Source organism: Dipodomys ordii, unplaced genomic scaffold (genome assembly GCF_000151885.1).
Source record: "Dipodomys ordii isolate 6190 unplaced genomic scaffold, Dord_2.0 Scaffold18, whole genome shotgun sequence".
Lineage (NCBI taxonomy): Eukaryota > Metazoa > Chordata > Mammalia > Rodentia > Heteromyidae > Dipodomys > Dipodomys ordii.
The window spans coordinates 13,521,433-13,540,148 of record NW_012267234.1 but is presented as its reverse complement, the minus strand read 5'-3'; the positions used below and the strand labels follow the sequence as shown (position 1 = coordinate 13,540,148).

The 18,716-nt window shown below is 40.8% G+C and overlaps 1 protein-coding gene across 2 annotated transcripts in view; it reads right to left on the bottom strand.

Moving 5' to 3' along the window:
- The window catches only part of Cntnap4 (contactin associated protein-like 4), a 223,873-nt gene that overhangs the window by 73,639 nt on the left and 131,518 nt on the right, over positions 1–18,716 (bottom strand). For both annotated transcript variants that reach the window (XM_013013005.1, XM_013013006.1), the window contains 3 exons: positions 16,884–17,145; positions 7,566–7,715; positions 2,070–2,241 (listed from right to left, as the gene is read on the bottom strand). In XM_013013005.1, the coding sequence (XP_012868459.1) occupies positions 2,070–2,241; positions 7,566–7,715; positions 16,884–17,145 (584 nt within the window). The remainder of the gene's footprint in view (positions 1–2,069; positions 2,242–7,565; positions 7,716–16,883; positions 17,146–18,716) is intronic.

Sequence of the window (18,716 nt, the reverse complement as noted above, 5' to 3'; positions counted from 1 at the left end):
AAAAAAGGAGGGCATCTACAAAACTGAGTGTGTTTGAGTGACCCTGTGTAAGAACGTCAGGAGTGTACGGAATGGGACTTATAGTGTGAGCTGTCAGGATGGTGAAGATAAGTGTGTGTGTGTGTGTGTGTGTGTAATTGTGTAAGTGAAGCTAGGATTACATGCATATGTGTGGAAGGTTTTTATAGTATGTAAATACAATGACCATATTTGTGCCTGTGTTCAGAGAGCAAGTGTGCATAACCATGTACATATGAGTGTAAACATGTATTTGTATGTTCACATGTATACATGATCTCCCTTAAAGTTATGTCCAACATTATACTGTATTGTTTTGTTTCATTCAGACTGCATTTTGAAGTTCCTGTTAGTACATGAGTACTAGGGTTTGAACTCAGGGCCTGAGCTTGCTTGCTTGCTTGCTTGCTTGCTTGCTAGATTGGCATTCTACCACTTGAGCCATGCCTTTGACTCTGCTTTTGCTGGTTATTTTGAAGATGGAGTCTCATGGACTCTTCTGCCTGGGCTGGCCTTGAATTATGATCCTCCAGCTCTCAGCCTCTTGAGTAGCTTCCTGTTGGAGGTTTAATGTCACTGCTTGCTTTGAACATAATTTATTAATTTATGAAATGATAGGCTTATCCTGACTGGGAGAAGAATTAACCACCATGAATGTTGACTTGTTCCAGTGAGGCTTTGGGGTGGAGGGTAAACAGGAATCTGCTGGCTTGGGGTCAGGGCTGGGTCTGTGCCTAACAGGTCATATCAGTCAATCTAACCTCTCTCAATCTGTTTCTATATTTCCAAGAAACAAATACTACTAAGATCAGAACAACAATCTAAGGCATTTTGTATAATGCCTGGTCTAGGATATTTTAATTGCTAGCCTTTATTATAATTTATTACAATATTTTACTACTAGCCTTTATATTACAATTGCTAGTCTTTATTAGAAATCATGGCCCCTAAGACTACATTGCTACAGTTACCCAAGCCTACCCACGTTTCAATTTCTTTTTCCTCTTTTGGCAGTGGAGTCATGAATTCATGGCCTTGGGTGTCTTAGGAAAGCATTCTACCACTTAAGCCGATCTCCAATTCTTGCCTTAGTTATTTTTCTGACCGGGTTTCACACATTTAGCCTGTCTTGAACCAAGATCCTACCGTGTTTCAAGCATTACCGATTACAGCTTGAGATTATAGATAGGAACTACCTGGCCCTCCCTGTTCTTTGAGATAGGATCTCAATAGCTTTATTGCCTAGACCAGCCTCCAACAGTGATTCTCCTATCTCTGCCTCCTACTTAGATGGGATTACAGGCATAAGCCACCAAGCTGCTTTGCTGTGTCCTATTCAACGCCTCTACTGAGTTATGAGACATTGTCACCCCTTGATCAATTCACAAGCCCCCAGCATTTCTAGGTGAGAACTTCTCCCCACCCCCACCCCCCATTCCTACAGAGAAGATGCTTGTGAAGCGGTATATTAGAGGAGACACTAGTTAAGTTTGGCCTCTGAAAATATTTCTCAATTGTTCGGGCAGTAACAGCTAGCTTAATAACAGATTAGTATGTCTCTGATTTATAGATACCTGATAATCAACTTAATTACTCTTCGAAGTGCCCTAATCCACAGAGTTCAATGACCTATTTTTGAGATATTTGTAGCATTTCCAAATCATAGCTATGTCAGCATTATCTTTTGTGAATCGGGAGTCTGTGAATCTATCTTTAGGATAGTCACCTAGCCTGCATCTAAACTTCATTGCTTAAAATATGTTATATAATGCAGTAGCCATATTTTCATCATTTCTGTTGTTGTTGTTGTTTGATAATTTTGTGTTTGTTTGAATTGTTTTTGGCAGTACTGGGGGATGAACTCAGCCTCATACCTGCTTAGCAGGCACTCTACCATCTGAGCCATGCCTACAGTTACTACTGTTTCTTTCTTATTTGTAATGTAATGTGATGGCAGAGAGAGAAGAAATGTTCACTCTGTCCATAGATTTTAATCTGCTAACAAGACTCTGAATAGGTTAGAAACAATAGCAAAGCAAGATGGTCCTTACCTATCTGAGATTCCGCAGGAGTCTATCTGGAGGTCACTGAAGTTCCCGAGGGATCCCTGCTGGACAGCAATCAGATCGACCTCTCTGTCATTGATGGAGATGAGCCGCATGCACCCCTGAAACCCAGCAAGTGGGCTGCGGCATCTGGATCCAAAGCTTTTGTCCGGACAACCTGATTTTTAAAAGCAAGATGGAGATGCACCGTAATGAACCTGAGTAGAGTAGAGCATCATGGGAGAATTCATTAATGAAAACAAATGGAAAAACAACAGACATTTGATTACTTGCTGCCTTCCAGGAGACAAATACACCCAGGTGCTGCAGTCCCTATGAGCTTCATCCAAACTTCAAATTACATTTCCTACAAAGTACTGCTTTCTATATTTCTGTAGGGCTTACAGGAAGTCATCAGAGTTATAATAATCATGAGCCACTCTACTAGACTGACCCAGACTTAGAAATATGCATATGACGTCCAGAATTCTAGACATGCCAGCCAGTAGTATAAAACTTTATAGAACTGAACTATGGAAAGCTTAGTCTTTGGGCTAGGAAAACTAAAGACAAAAGGGTGGAAATGTGCATTAAAAATAAGAAGAGCCAGGCACAGGTAGCTCACATCAGCAATCCTTAGCTAATCTGGAGGCAGAGATGGGAAGATCAAGGTTCAAAACCACCCTTGGTCCAAAAATCCAATTAAACTGCAGAGAGCAGGAAATGGAGGTGTAATTCAAGTGGTAGAATGGGAAAAGTCTTTAAGGGAAAGTATGAGGCTCCAAAGCCTGAGTTCACGCCGAGAAAGAGAGAGAGAGAGAGAGAGAGAGAGAGAGAGAGAGGAAGAGAGAGAATGAGAGAGGCAGATACAGAGATAGATACATCAATAATGATGAAATCCCTTTGTATTTACAGCTAGTTATATGAAACAAAAGAAATAACCAACTACTGATTTAATCAAGCCCTGATTTTCTCCTACATAGAAAAGTTACATAGACATACATTCATACAAATGGTTAAGTTTCAAAAAATTTCATTCCTTGATTTTCCTTAGTCTCTCCTCATAAAAGAATGCTCCTCTTACAGATTTTTCTATAATTAAAGCTTGTTCTAATTATTTAAATAATGAAGAAATAGAATATTAACCATTATTGTCTGCATTTAATGATGTTCTAAATGTTTATCCAAGTGAAATAAATAATTTTATGGAGTCTGAACACATCTATTACTCTTACATATTTTTCATTAATCTTTCTTTGCTGGTTATGGTTGTCAAACACTATTACAATTTCACAGAATAATAAACGAATCAGCAACCTCTGAATTCTTGTATGCTAGGTTTCCTACCTGGGAATTATCATTACAGTTAAATATTTTGACTAAGAATATTTTGTCCTTTTATTCTTTGTTCTTTATTTCCCAACAAAATCCATTTACAAGTGAAAGCCAGTACTATTCAAAATTATTAACAAGCGCATTAAAATATTGTTCAGTATATTAAGGAAAAGCAATCACTGCATGTTGAGCATTGCTGCATTGTACATAATATTCCATATATTTCCAGTACTTAAGATTCTTCTGTCTTATAGAGGCTGAATGTCGTAATCTCAATACATTTTCCAGATGACGTATTAACCAGTTAAGAATCTCAGGATATGGGGTTGGAGGCATGGCTCAGGTGGTAGAGCTCCAGCCACTGAGCAAAAAGCATCAGATACTGAGTTTTAGTACTGGTATCAGAGTCTCCCCCCAAAAGAATATCAGGATTAAAGCGAAAGGGTAAATGTTTGATAATATTTGGCACCAACTATTCATTGATTGACTGACTGATCTGCACCAGTACTGGGGCTTGAACTCAGTTTCTCATGCTCTCAGTTTTTTTTGTTTGTGTTGTGTTTTGCTTTGTTTGTTTTTCTCACAGAGGTGCTCTGCCACTTGAGCTACAGCTCCATTTCCAGTTTTTTTTTTCCTTTGCTAGTTAATTGGATATAAATCTTGGTGACTTGTTTGTTTTTGAACTGCGATTCTCACATCCCAGCCTCCTAGGAGCTAGGATTACAGGCGTGAGCCACCGGCACCCGGCTAGAAGTAATCATTAGATACCAGAAATACAAACAAACTCTGCTAATCTCCTTTTCACCAGGCAATGTTACCTAACCCATCTCAAACTATTTCCAAATGAGACAATACGCCAATGGGAAACAAAATTAAGCAAACTCAGTCACAAAGCAAATCTTTCCACTGTCCAAACCATCCACAGTGAGATCATAATACACATCATACTCCTAGCTGGGATGTTCAACAAAGAAGAAATGCTAGAAATAGAGCGAGGGTTCAACCTGGTGAGTCTCATTAGTCATTAAAGAGAGGCAGCCAGAAGTTAATAGCACGCAATAGCAGAGGGAAGTTCAGTACTCAACCCCTTGGAGAAGTAAGTTTGAAAATAGGAAGGTTCTGGAGAATATTTAATGCAGAATTAATGGAGGGGTCCATTACCAGAGGCAGGCAGCATGTTAAACACCTCTGAAGATGACAGAGACATTATCTCCGTGTGTACCCGACAGGAGGTGTGGAGGCAGACAGCATGGAGACAAAGCTCATTGCTGATTGGGTGATGCTTACTTTACCCAAGAGAGGAGGGATGGGAAATTCTGCACACGCCTCGCAGTATGTGTTTTCCCAGCATGTCATTGCACACTCTGTGTGTGCATAACTCAGAGACTCCATGGGGGAATGGACAGAAATGATACACTCAGCCACGCTCCGTCTGGAGAACTCTGATTTCATAGGTGTAAGCCACCAATGATAAAGGCTGAGCACAATGTGCCACGTGGCTGTCAGTGGGAGGTGTTGGATGACTCAGGAAGAATTCGTGTGGCCTGCAGTTCTGATGGCACAAGAGTGGCCCTCAGGTGCCAAAGCACCGCCACTGGAAAGACTCTAAGAGAGGAGGCAGACCTAGGCTGTCGGAGGAGACCAGCCCTCTCCAGGGACGCGAGCAGCAGGTTAGCAGCGCTGTATTCTACTCAGATCATTGAAAATTTGCAGCTGAATTCAGACAGAAGCAAAGGAGAAGTGACAGGAAATGTCTCTGACTGAAACTGGGATTCGTTTTTACTTGGAGATAAATTGGCTAAAGAATTAAATGTCTGAAACCTGCCTTCTGCCTAAGCGATCTAGATCCTGACAATAAAAGGCACTGTTGTCCACACAAAACAAATGATCTGTGTGTGTGTGTGTGTGTTGGTACTGAGGCTTGAACTCAAGGCCTGGGACACCACTTGATCACAACTCCACTTCTGGCTTTTTGCTGGTTAACTGGAGATAAGAGGCTCGTGGACTTTCCTGCTTGGGCAGGCTTCAAACCATGATCCTCAGCTCTCAGCTTCCTGAGTAGCTAAGATTAGAGGTGTGAGCCACCAGTGCCTGGGAATAAATGGTTTTCTATGGTATCCAGGTGCTATAATTTGCCCACAACCTGGAGGAAGGACTCAAGACTTTCAGCTGACAGCTGCAGCCAACCAATCAGAGCCTCTATGTCAGTTTAAGGGACACAATGCTGTTCCTTCGCTCAACATGCCTCTGCTCAAGGTCCCAGGAGGCCTTCCAGGGAAAGGTGATGTGTCCATCTGTAACCTTCTGTCTTGAATATTCCAGGATTTCTAGCCTCAATGTCTTAATGAGTGGGTTTCCAGGAAGACAGGTGCAGAGCTGGCCCCAGCCCTAGAAACAGTGGGACAGTCTAGATCTTGCAGAACATGTGTTAAATAGCCTTTGAAGCTGGAGTTTTCTTGTGGAACTCTTTGAGGTGCATATAAATAGCTACCAAATTATAAAGAACAGGAAATGAAAAAGAAACTCCAGATTCAAGCGAGATCAAAGAATATGTCTTTGGAGGGACACACATGCACAATAATCTATTCTTTCTTAAGCAGGGGCAGGCATGTCTGGGTGAATACTTAAAATGATTATTAATATTCATTCCTTCAAATGTTCATACAGCGTAAGAGAGTGGACACTAGCTATGGGATATACAGAAATTCTCTGTGTGGCACTGTAATGTTTTCAGCAAATCTTAATCTATCCAAAATACTTTCAGAACAATATAGTGTATAACATATGTATCATAATAAAAACATGAGTCATATGTGATATATTTTACTATAAAAGATTACAGTACAAGTAAAAGCGATCACCAGAAAAAAATAATTCTTCCTAAAATAGCTAAGTACTGCTACAATCCAAACATGAAAGATTGAAAAAGACTTCAAGAATGAGAATTCCATTTTCATGATTTATAAACACTTTTCTCCAGTCTTCTATTTTTTTTTAAATTTTGCATCATTTAACAATATGCCTGTAATTTTTTCCTTAGCTCTTTTAGTGCTTCTAAATCTTTTCTTGTGAAATGAAATCTCTTGGTTAAGTTGCTCAATGTATCATAGTATTGATTAAAAGAATGTGTTCCGTGGCTAGCTATAAAATCTATCATAAATTCTGAAAGAACTTGATTCAGAAATGAACAAACTTTAGTCAAAGAAGACACTATCTCTTTTCATACTGTAGCCCTTTGCATGGTAATGGATTATGAATGTATTTCACTATGGTTCATTTGTTTGCTTTTAAGGTCTGGTGAACTGATTCATGGACAAGGTACTTAGGATCAATTCTTGGGAAATAATTTGTATTTTATTGGCAGATACTAAAGACTGAATTCCTTGTTTCAAATGTAGAAGTGATATTAGAATGAAACAACCATTAAAAGGCAATGAAACAAAACCCAAACAACGATCACACAAGAAATACCCAAGTGTGAATAGAAACACCTAAGGACTAACAGCTTCAAACTTCATTCCAATTGGCAAAGAACTTTCTCTCTTAATTTTCCAGTGGTAAAGATGCGTTTCCATCTCTCTAGCTTCCTTTCCCAAACATGCGCAGGGCAGGTAAATGCTTCATTTGTTCTTTTCTCCAAGGAAGATGGCCCGATGTTGAAAGCCTATGTACCATTTCATCAAAAATGTATCCATGTGTTACTGCTTAGCAGACAAGAGGTTGCTATGGCTAATTAAGTTAAATTATTTGTTCATTGGCATAATATTTGCCCATCTGCACTGGATGGTGGGAAAAGCAGTAAGAAGGCTCTAGAGGAGCTACGAAGCATGAACAAGGAAATAAGACAATAAAATCAACCCATAAAATCAGGAGATCATCTACAAGCGTCATTGACCATTAGGAAGACAGAACAAGATTTGAAGGTAAGAACTGGAGAAAGTGAGCCCACTTAACACTATCGAAATTGTACATTTAAGTAAGCCGGCCTCGGAGGAATGCATTTGCGTTCATGCTTTGTCATCTTGAGCCACGCAACATTCCCACATGGAAAAGTGGTTCCTCTGGGGTTAGTATTGGTTCAAGCAGGGGAGTTTCTTAAGCCATAGGAGTGGGAACTGCAAATACAGCCCAGTCACCCATACGGACTGACCCTGCTTTTTTTCTTACCTCCAAAATAATAGGTGCCCGCTGAGTATATCTGCTCAGGCCCCAGTGAAGGAGAAGCAGGGGTCACAAGGCCGTCTACCACCACACTCAGGTGATTCCTTTTAGCTGACACTGAGACAGAATGCCACTGCCCATCATTCAATCCGGCGCCTGAAGAAGAAGAAGAAGAAGAAAGAGTTAGAGACAGCTCTCAACAGTCAACCCTGACATAGTGGAAGAAGAGCCATCTGTACATCACCCAAATTAGCTATAGCATTGTCATCTCCAATAGTCATATGTTGGGGATATGTTTCAAAACACCAGCAGCCTGTTACCCTATGTATACTATGTTTTTTTTTCCTCTATACACACACATCCATGATAGTTTAACCTATTTATTCAGTAGGCTGAGATCTAGAGGATCCCGATTTGAAACCAGCCAAAGCAGGAAAGTCTGTGAGACTCTTACCTCTAATTAACCACCAGAAAGCTGGAAGTGGAGCTGTGGCTCCATAGTAGAGTGCTAGCCTGAATGACAAAGCTAAGGGACAGCACCCAGGCTTTGAGTTCTAGCACATACAAAAAAGTTTAATTTATAAATTAGAATGGTAAGATATTAACTATAGTTAAGAATAAAATAGAGTAATTATAACAATTTACCATAATAAAATGACTTAAAACATTATTTCTAGACTTTTACATTAATCTTTTTTTGGTGGGGGAAGGGAGAGTCGATCTTGGGGCTCGAACTCAGGCCCTGAGCACTGTTTCTGAGCTTTTTTGCTCAAGGCTAGTGCTCTACCATTTGAGCCAAAACTCCACGTCTGGCTTTTTTGATGGTTTATTTGGAGACAAGTCTCACAGACTTTCCTGCCTGGGCTAACTTGGAACTGTGATCCTCAGAACTCAGCTTCATGGGTGCCTAAGACTACAGACATGAGCCACCGGCACCCAGACTCATACAGTATTTCCAGAACACAGGTGAACACGAGTACCTGAGACCTTGGAAAGTGGGACCCCAGATTAGGGGTTCAAGGTGTTATTAATTCCACTAAAACCAATTTCTAGTCCCTCCTGACCTTCCTCTCGCTAAATGGATGCATTTCATTGGGCCACCTTGCAGAAGGGGTGGTCCCGGCTATGCCAGCGCCAGGAGTCCGTGAGATTGCGTGAGATTTCACCCTCAAAGGCAATCCTGCTGTCAAGAGGCTCTGGGGCTGAATGCTGGAGCATCTCCATGGTGAATCTGCCAGTCAGGGGCTCATCTGCTGAATATTTAACTCTATGATTACGCTGATCAAATCAGTAAACAAAGTATAAGCACTCTATTAAACACCAAGAGCCTCTTTTCTGATATTATATGTGATTTCTTGTATTCCCCTGAGCTAGTTTCTACCACGTGTGTTCAGATTGAAAAATGCATCAAAGCACTGTTGGGTAATCACATTTACTTTAGCACTAGAAATGATCACAAATATTAGCCAGATCATGGAAGCCCATTTTTATATCACCTCCATTTTTAAAAAAAAAAGAAGTAGACAAAAGGAGGAGAAGGAAGGAGAAGAGGAGGATGAGGAGGTAAAGGAGGAGAACAAAAAGGAGGAGGAGAAGGAAGAGGAGGAAGAGGAGAAGGAGGAGGAGGAGAAAACAGAGAAGAGGGAGAAGATGAGAGAAGTAGGGAGAAGAAGAAGAGGAGGAGGAGGAGGAGGAAGAGGAGGAGGAGGAGGAAGAGGAGGAGGGGGAAGAGGAGGAGGGGGAAGAAGAGGAAGAAGAAGAAGAAGAAGAAGAAGAGGAGGAGGAGGAGGGAGGAGAAGAGGAGGAGGAGAAGGAGGAAGAAAAAGGAGGAGGAGGAGGAGGAGAAGGAGGGAGGAGAAGAGGAGGAAGAGAAGGAGGAAGAAAAAGGAGGAGGAGGAGGAGGAAGGAGGAGGCAGAGTAGAAGAAGAGGAGTATGAAAAGACAAGAAAGAGAGAAGTGAAATCCAATCTCAGTTTGGCTTGTGAAAGAGAGTGGAAAGGACTTGAAAACTGATTTGAGAAATGCAGACCAGATTTGTTCAGACGTTTTTCTAGGGTAAGTTCTAAATAGATGTCTGAATAAAATGATGTAACCCTTGATAGAATAAGATCAGACTAAAATAAATCAAATGCCCCCAAATTTCCACCAGTTTCCTTCAGGAGGCCACACATGTGTGTATTTTATTCGTCTTCCCACCACCGTCCTAAATTCTGTTCTCTCAGCAAGATAAAGCCCAGCCTCGTGACTCTTCTGTTTTTGTTTATCTTGGACTTTTCCTTAGTGTTTTGTGGTTGTTTTTTTTTTGTCAGTCACAGGGCTTGAACTCTGGGCCTGGGCGCTGTCCTTCAGCTCTTCAGCTCAAGGCAAGTGCTCTACCACTGGAGCCACAGCGCCACTTCTGGTTTTCTGGTGGTTTATTGGAGATAAGAGTTTCACAAGCTAGGGGCTGAGAAGGTGGCTCAGTGATAGAGTACCTGCCTTACATGCATGAGGCCCTGGGTTTGATTCCTCAGCACCACATAAGCAGAAAAAGCCGGAAGTGGTGCTGTGCTCAAGTGGTAGAGCGCTAGCCTTGAGCTGAAGAGCTGAGGGACAGCGCCCAGGCCCAGAGTTCAAGCCCCACAACCGACAAAAAAAAAAGTTTCACAAGCTGGGTGCTGGTGGCTTACACCTGTAATCCTAGCTACTCAGGAGGCTGAGATCTGAGGATTGCTGTTCAAAGCTAGCCTGAGCAGGAAGTCTATGAGATTCTTATCTCCATTAAATCACCAGAAAACCAGAAGTGGCACTATGGCTCAAGCAGTAGAGCATTCACCTTGAACTGAAGAGCTGAGGGACAGTGCCCAAGCCCAGAGTTCAGGTCCCACGACTGACCAAAAAAAAAAAAAAAAAAAAGATTCATGGACATTCCTGCCAGGGCTGGCTTTGAACCTCAATCCTCAGATCTCAGCTTCCTTAGTTTCTAGGATTACAGGTGAGAGCCATGGGCACCTGGCTTCAATGTTACTTCTATTCACCACTAACATGATTGACAGCATCTCTGTGTGTGTATGTGTATGAGAGAGAGAGAGAGAGAGAAAGTGTGTGTGTACTGGGACTTGAACTCAGGACCCAGGTGCTATCCCTGAACTTTTGTGCTCAAGGCTGGTACTCTACTGCTTGATTTACAGCTCTACTTCTGGCTTTTTGCTAGTTAATTGAAGAAAAGAGTCTCACAGACTTTCCTGCCCCATTGATCTTTGAATTAGATCCTCAGTTCTCAGCCTCCTGAGTAGCTGAAACTATAGGTGTGAGCCACTGGTGCCTGCTTGACATTTTTCGTTTGGTGCCTGGGGTCCAACCCAGGGCCTGGACCTTCCAGACAAGCACTCAACCACTGAGCTGCATCCCCAAATCCACTCTTAACGTTGAGTCTACAGGACAAGTATGTTGTTGATAGAAGATGAAAATAATAATTGCATGGAGCTATTATTCATAAAAGGCATCGCATGCTTTCTTTGTATTATATCACTTAATCTTAGTACAACTATTATTTTCCTCATTTTAAATGTGAAAAAAAAATGGATCTCGGGGAGGGTGCACAGTTCCCAAAGGCGTAGCTAGTCAGTGAATTGCAGAAATTACACAGAACCTGAGTCTGACACCAACACTTGCAACTGCCTGCTAAGCAGGTGGTTCTTTACTTTTATTTCATCTTTAACTTTGAAATGTAAAATAAAAGCAGCTCCCGTCCGTGGAACACAGGCCCGTGGATGTCAGGGGTTCCTTGTGTTGGAAGTAGGTAAGAGCTCAGAGGATGGGGCTTGGTGTTATCTGCTTGGAGCAATCTCTCCAGGTCCCAACACTCAAGGTCACCTTGGGGCTGTGATGGACTGTGTGGGAGGAAATCAAGACGACACTCTGAGCTTACGCAAGCACAGACAAAAAGCAAGGCCACTGCATGACTCGCAAAATTACCAAACCAGGTGCTCATGGCTCACTCCTGCAATCCTAGTTGGCATCAAGAGGCTGAGATCCGAGGATCACAGTTTGAAGCCAGCCCAGACAGAAAAAAAAAAAATTCTGGGAGTGGGAGACACATCTCCAATTAACCACCAAAAAATAAAGCCACAATTGGAGCTGTGTCTTGAGTGACAGGGACCCAGCCCTGAGTAGAAAAGCTAAGGGAGTTTAAGCCCCAGTATCAGAGTGCACACACACACACACACACACACACACACACACACACACAGACACACCAAGCCTCTCCCTTTTCTGGATAATATAAATTGCCACTAAATTTCCTTTCCACTTACAACTTTAGCCTCCTCCCATTCCTTCATCCTTCCAGATAACTTAGAAAGATATCTAATGGTAGTATTACATCACTCACTACCTGAGGATATTTATCTGACTGCAAGTGTTTCTTCCTTGAAATGTGCCCCCAAACCAGTAATCACCTCTAAAAAGCATTCCTTTGCATTGGTTGGGACAGGCCGGGGGTTCATCTTGTCCTAGCAGACAATAAACAGAAGGAGTTCACACTCCAGATTGGTTCACTGTGGTCTTTGGCTGGAGAACAATGGCCGCTACAAATGGAAAAAAAAAAATTGGGTAATAAACAGAAGTGTTTGTGATCTGAGGCAGTGGAAAGGGCAGAATTGTGTTCTAGAGCCTTCCATCGCTGCCTGCTTCTGGTCTCTGGCTCAAGCCCTATAAACACACACAAAAATACAGCAGGAGGAAGAAAAAAGGTTTCTATCTCCTCTCTCGTACATAATCTCCGGTACAGTCCTAAATTGCTACAGAGCATTCGGCCAGCTTAGCTGCGGCCACTCGCCCATAACACTGCAGCAGGCGTCCAGAGGGGAAGATGAATAAAGAAAAAATAAACCTGCCACCTAGGGCAGGTTTTCCCGAAAGGTGCAGAAGGCAATTAAATGTGGGCCATTACTCAAACGGCAACCAAAGAGGCTCATGCCCGTTTTAGGGGCCTAAAAGCACCAGAAATCCCCACATCTGCTAACGGCAGTCGCTAACTGGAATTAAGGGTCTCCATCAGCAGATAGCCCTTGTCAAGGTAAAATACAGAGTCAATGGAGCCCATTGCTTTTGTGGAGAGCTGGGGTTTCAGGGGTGACAGGTTTACAGTCCGTAAGGCAGGAAGAGTCCAGTGCAGGCAGGGAAGAGAATTGAAAGATGGCTTCATAGGGGAGGGGGGTACCAGACCAAAAAGTCTCGTGGGATTGCCAGGGGCAGGAGAATTTCCAGTGTCCAGCAAGTGAAATCGTGGAGAAGCAGCTCAATCACCACCAGGGCGCTCCTGCCAGGCTGTGGCATGGGAGTGAAAGGCTTGCTCAGAGACCTGAAGCTCATCACCAGGTAAACGGTGCAGTAGAAGCCAGGCCACAGGTGACCCGCACTGTAATCCTAGCTACTCAGGAGGCTGGGCTCTGAGGATCACGGTCCAATATCAATCTGTTTAGGAAAGTTCTCGAGACTCTTATCTCCAATTAACTACCAAAAAGCCAGAAAGAAAAAGAAATAAAAAAGTAAGGAAAAGAAAAAGAGAAAAGCTAAGGGATAATGCTCAGGCCCTGAGTTCAAGTTCAAGTACTGGTGCGGGTGTGTGGGCACATACACACACACACACACACACACACACAAAGTTGTAATCGAAATGCTAAAGTCAGAACAGAAACCTCTAATATGACTGAAGAATTCAGGCTTTAGAAAGAAAATATAATCGTATTGTTCATTAGTTCCTTCATTCCATCCGAATGGTTTCTGCTTTGACATCTATAAAGGTGAAAAGGATTGAAAATAATTTGTGTCATGAGGGATTTTAGAGGACTGTTAATATGTTTCATGATTTAGGCTTATACAATATCATTAATATTTCAGAGATAATTTGGTTTGACACGATATTTTTGAATAATTGCAAATGACAATTTGTAAAAATGTACATCACATTAAAAATTTAGGCGAATAATTCAAACATTTGCATAATTCAGTTCCTTCTCAATACCATTTAATTTCTTTTCAATTGTCAAAGTTCCAGAAATGTTGTCTTTCAGATTTTTAATGTGTTAGTAAATTGTATTTCCAATTGGTATGAAAACTTAAGCTGTCCTTACATAGAGGAAAGATTTAGTATAGTATGATACCAATCAATCAGTAGGTATATGGCATTTTATCCAAAAGATTGCAAGTCAGGACACAATAAAGACACCTGCCTATCCATGTTCATTGCAACACTAGTCACTATCGCCAAGCCAAACCATGAAAATAGCCCAGATGTTTTATGACTGATCAATGGATCAAAAGAATGTGTTATATATTTATACAAGGGAATTTTATTTATCCACCAGAGAGAGTAATACTATGTCATTCACTATGAACAGGAAATAACAACATTGGGTGAAATAAGCCAACCTCAAAGAGACAAAAGATATGAGTTTTCTCTCACACGTGGAAGTTAGAACTTAAATATAAACATATTTGAGAATGCGTTCAGGACCAGAAGCATATATATCCATATCTATATTTATATTTATCTATCTGCCTATATAGAGAGAAAAACACACAGAGATATATCTATATAGAGATCTGTGTATAGTACATTGTGTACAGTACACATATCTGTGTATAGTAAATAATAAATATGTATAGGTATATTTATCTGTATAGATATATATATGTGTGTGTGTGTGTGTGTGTGTGTGTGTGTGTGTGTGTGTGTATATACATATAATATATATCTGACGTGTAGTACCCATAGGGGCAGGCTTCCATGGTATAGCCTCTCTGAATGATCAACATACAGTTCCACATGAATACCAGGAAGCTCAAATACATCTTGCTTAAAAGCAATAGGGTTTAGGGAGGAAGGGTGAACAAATAGAGAAAGGAAAGGTAGGCAAATAGAGCCATACACACAAGGTGATGGGTAGGGCTGGATAGACGGGGATGGGGGATAAAGGCAGGGTAGCCCTGACCTCAGCGAACTGTGCACATGAATGGACAAGTTAAATTGTAACACCTTGGGCAACTCATGGGAGAGAACAATTCAAAGGTCATTTTAATACAACAGCTGGTTTAATGATCAAATGTAAGTGAAATTCAAATGGAAGAAATCTATCACTTAAGTAGGTTTTTTTTTTTTTTGCAAAGACAAAATGGACTTGCTTCACTGAAATTAGCACAAAAATATATTTTTGGAAAGAAAACAGTGAACATGAGGGCAGGGAAAGTCTGTAAGTAAAAGCTGGCTTCTGTTGTCTGAAATATAACAAGATGGCTACCTTGGCACTACTATTTGGTCTAGGTTCTTTATTATTACCTCTGGAAATAATTACAGCCACATGCTATCAGAATGGATTGTTCTGCATATAGTTTTAAACAGCCACTCCGAGATTTCCAAATCACTCAGAGCACTGTATGCAGAGTTACACCTAGTAATTTATGAGCTCTATATTCTGGGGACATGGTTAAAAATAATGTTGCTGCTGGTGCCAGGCACTGGTGGCTTATGCCTATAACCTTAGGTACTCAGGAGGCTGAGATCTAAGGACTATGGTTTGAAGTCAGCCCAGGCAGGAAAGTCTATGAGACCCTTATCTCCAACGAACCACCAAAAAGTCAGACGTGGAGCTGTGATTCAAAGTGGTTTAGTGCAAGTTTTGGGCAAAAAAAAAAAAAGCTCAGGGACAGTACCCAGGCCCTGAGTTCAAGCCCCAGAATTGGTACAAAATGAAACAAAATAAAATAAAAACTAGGGCTGGAAAGGTGGCTCAGTGGTAGAGCGCTTACCTTGCATGCATGAGGCCCTGGGTTCAATTCCTCAGCACCACATAAGCAGAAAGAAAATAAAAGCCGGAAGTGGCTCTGTGGCTCAAGTGATAGAGTGCTAGCCTTGAGCTGAAGAGCTGAGGGACAGCACCCAGGCCCAGAGTTCAGGCTCCACGACAGGACCCAAAAAAAAAAAAACACCCAAATACTAATAAAATAAAAACTAGCTTCATGGGGTAGACTACAGTAGCTTTTTACTGAAGCAGTTTCTTTAAGATGTTGAAAATTAGCCTACAACTACTTCAGAGGAGGTCAAACACACCACAATATACTACATGTTAATGGCATGCTTATCATCTTAGATCCTCTTTTTAGGAACTTATTAGTGATTAAAGTGACACTAATTAATTTATTTCCTTTTGTTAAGCCTGCAAACCTACCACGTGTGGATGATTACCTAAGGTAGATCTTTCTAAAGTTATCATTAATACTGAACTTTCATCTCTCACACTAAATCTGCAATATGTGAACAACAACAGACAGATACATAGGCATTTGAGTTAGGCACTGGTGGCTCACACCTGTCATCCTACCTAGTCAGGAAGATGAGATCTAAGAACTGTAGTTCGAGGCCAGCCTGGGCAGGAAAGTCAGTCAGATTTTTATCAGAGCCAATTAACTACCAAAAGAAGTTAGAAGTGGAGCTGTGGCTCAAGTGACAGAGTACTAACCTTGAGTACAAAAGCTCTGAATAGTAATTGGCACCAAAAAAATTTTTTTTTAAATAGGCATTTGAATATCCATTTGTATACTTGTTTTTCTTACCCGTCTTCACTATCTGTTAACATTATTTTCCCTTATCTGGGTCATATTCTATAAATTTTGATCATAGTTAATGTAGAGGAGTAATACAATGTCATTTTTAAATTGTTTTTAAAGATCATTTATCAAATTAATGTAGCAATTTACCCCAATGTGACTCATACTGGATGAGCTTGAATGCTATTCTATATTGCCTAAAACTGTGATAGAGCTCCCTTGCCTAGAACTCTGAAAATTTAATGAAGAGATAGAAATATCCTTCACTCAAAGTTCCGACCTAGACTGGACATTAATTTTGCAGACAGGCATACAGTTGCCTTAATTATATTACTTCTAATGGCTCCAAAGATACTGCTTTGCCCTAAAAGTAAGTGAAGAGACTGAGAATCCACCAGAATCTATCTTCTTCCCAAACCTACTTCTGGAGGAATTTGAGGTACTGACTAGCCTGGAGTGGAGAGAGAGGATGATGGGTAAAAATTGATGCTTTTCCATCTATACCATTTGGAGTAATAAGAACTCTGAAGGTTGCCATCCTATTTAAAAGGAAATTGGAATCAACTTCCTCTAAGGAAGAATACTTATAATCTTATTAACTTCAGTCTACATTGATTAAACAAATATTAATATTTTTGAGGGAGGGCTATGCATATCACATTTACGGAGAGTGACACAGGAGATAATGAAATCTTTGGAATCCATATGTTTTGCCTAGGGGAGTACATTTATTACCTGCTATGATGTCACTGGGTAATTTTCCTGGCTGGTGGAGATTCAACTTAAGTTTTCCATCACTGAGCAAGAGGAGGAGACTACCGGAAACCACTTGAAGTTCACTGAACAGCAAAAGTCCTGCCGCATTCCAGGTGCGAAATTGAAAACTGGCGGAAACCCCTTCCTCTCTGGAAGAGGCTGGCAAGGTTAAGAAACTCCTGGAGCTCAGAAAAGTCACAGGAACAGACTGTGGTTGTGAACAAATGAATGACACATTTCCCTGAGGACAAAAAACAAGAAAGAAAGTGGGGGGGGGAACTGTCAGCCTGCTATTCATATTCCACTTGAAATTGAATTTAAAATATTGACTTTCTCCCAGATTTAAAACCACAAATATCACCATGAAGGTCTACTTCCATAAAGCTTCCATTTTTCAACTTTCTATTATTATTATTATTATTATTATTATTATTATTATTATCATCATCATCATCATCATTATCATCATCATCATCATCATCATCATCATCCTCATTCTCATTTGCTAGAATTGGTATTTGAACTCTGGGCCTTGCATTTGTTTGGCTTGCTTTCTGCTGGCACTCCTGCAGTTGAGTCACGCCTCCAGCCTAGCTTTGGACTGGTTATTCTGCAAATGGATTTTTCTGCCCAGGTTGCCTTCAAACCACCATCCTCCGATTCATAGCTTCCTACATGGCTAGGATTACAGGAGTGAGCCAGGAGCACACACAGCTCTCAACTCCCCAGCAAATGCAAGGCTCATTTAGAAGAAGCAACACTGGAAGCAACACATTGGATCTTGATCAAACTAAAATATTTGGCTATCTTATGATTCTGTTAAAAATGAGTTAGCTTTGATTGTAAACAATTCCGCTGTTCTAATGGTTGAAATAACAAAGTCCTAAGAGGAGACAAGGCTCACTTTTACAATAACCCATACCATAAAGACAATGCTGAGGTCATCAAACCCAGGAAAAGCTCGGACTGGTCTTAGCCTCGTTTGGAAGGCTGCCTCCTCCACTGCTAGCACAGAGAACACAGCCTTCCTAAAGCAGAGGGGGTGGGCTTCTCTTGAGAAGTTTCTGGACACTCAGATGTTATATGAATTTCACATCTATCTATTTATAATCCTGTTCCTTTTCCTTTCAATTTTTTCCTTTAATAAAAAAAACCTACTTTAAAAATCTTTCTGGCTGTGATGAGCATATAAACAATGTCAACTCACAGAGAATTCAGAATAAAATATTTTTTTCAATAGTAAATATTCTTGTGATGTACTTTGGGATTTGCTGACACAACAGGAGCTTAAAGATGCATATTCTGAATTTTAAGCAACCAAAGAAATTAATTAAAATCAATGTATGGCTCTGCATTTTTTGTTATTATAGGGGAACTGCTGGGGAGTGTGTTTCCCAGAATTGTTATCCATCCTTGTCTGCTTCTGAAGATAGGTTAGCTGGAAGGAGAGCCATTGTGCCATACACCATAGATAGATAGATAGATAGATAGATAGATAGATAGATAGATAGATAGATAGATAGATAGATAGATAGATAGATAGATAGATAGATAGATGCATGCATGCATGCATGCATACATACATACATAATACATGCATGGATAGACATGTACATGTATACATATATGAATATATATAGATACGTACATACATATATGGATAGATAGATGCACACATACATACTTACATGGCTGGATAGATACATACATACATATATGGATGGATGGATAGACAGGTACGTAGATAGAGAGAGAGAGATAGAAAGATACGTACATACATACATATATGGATAGATGGATAGAGAGCTAGCT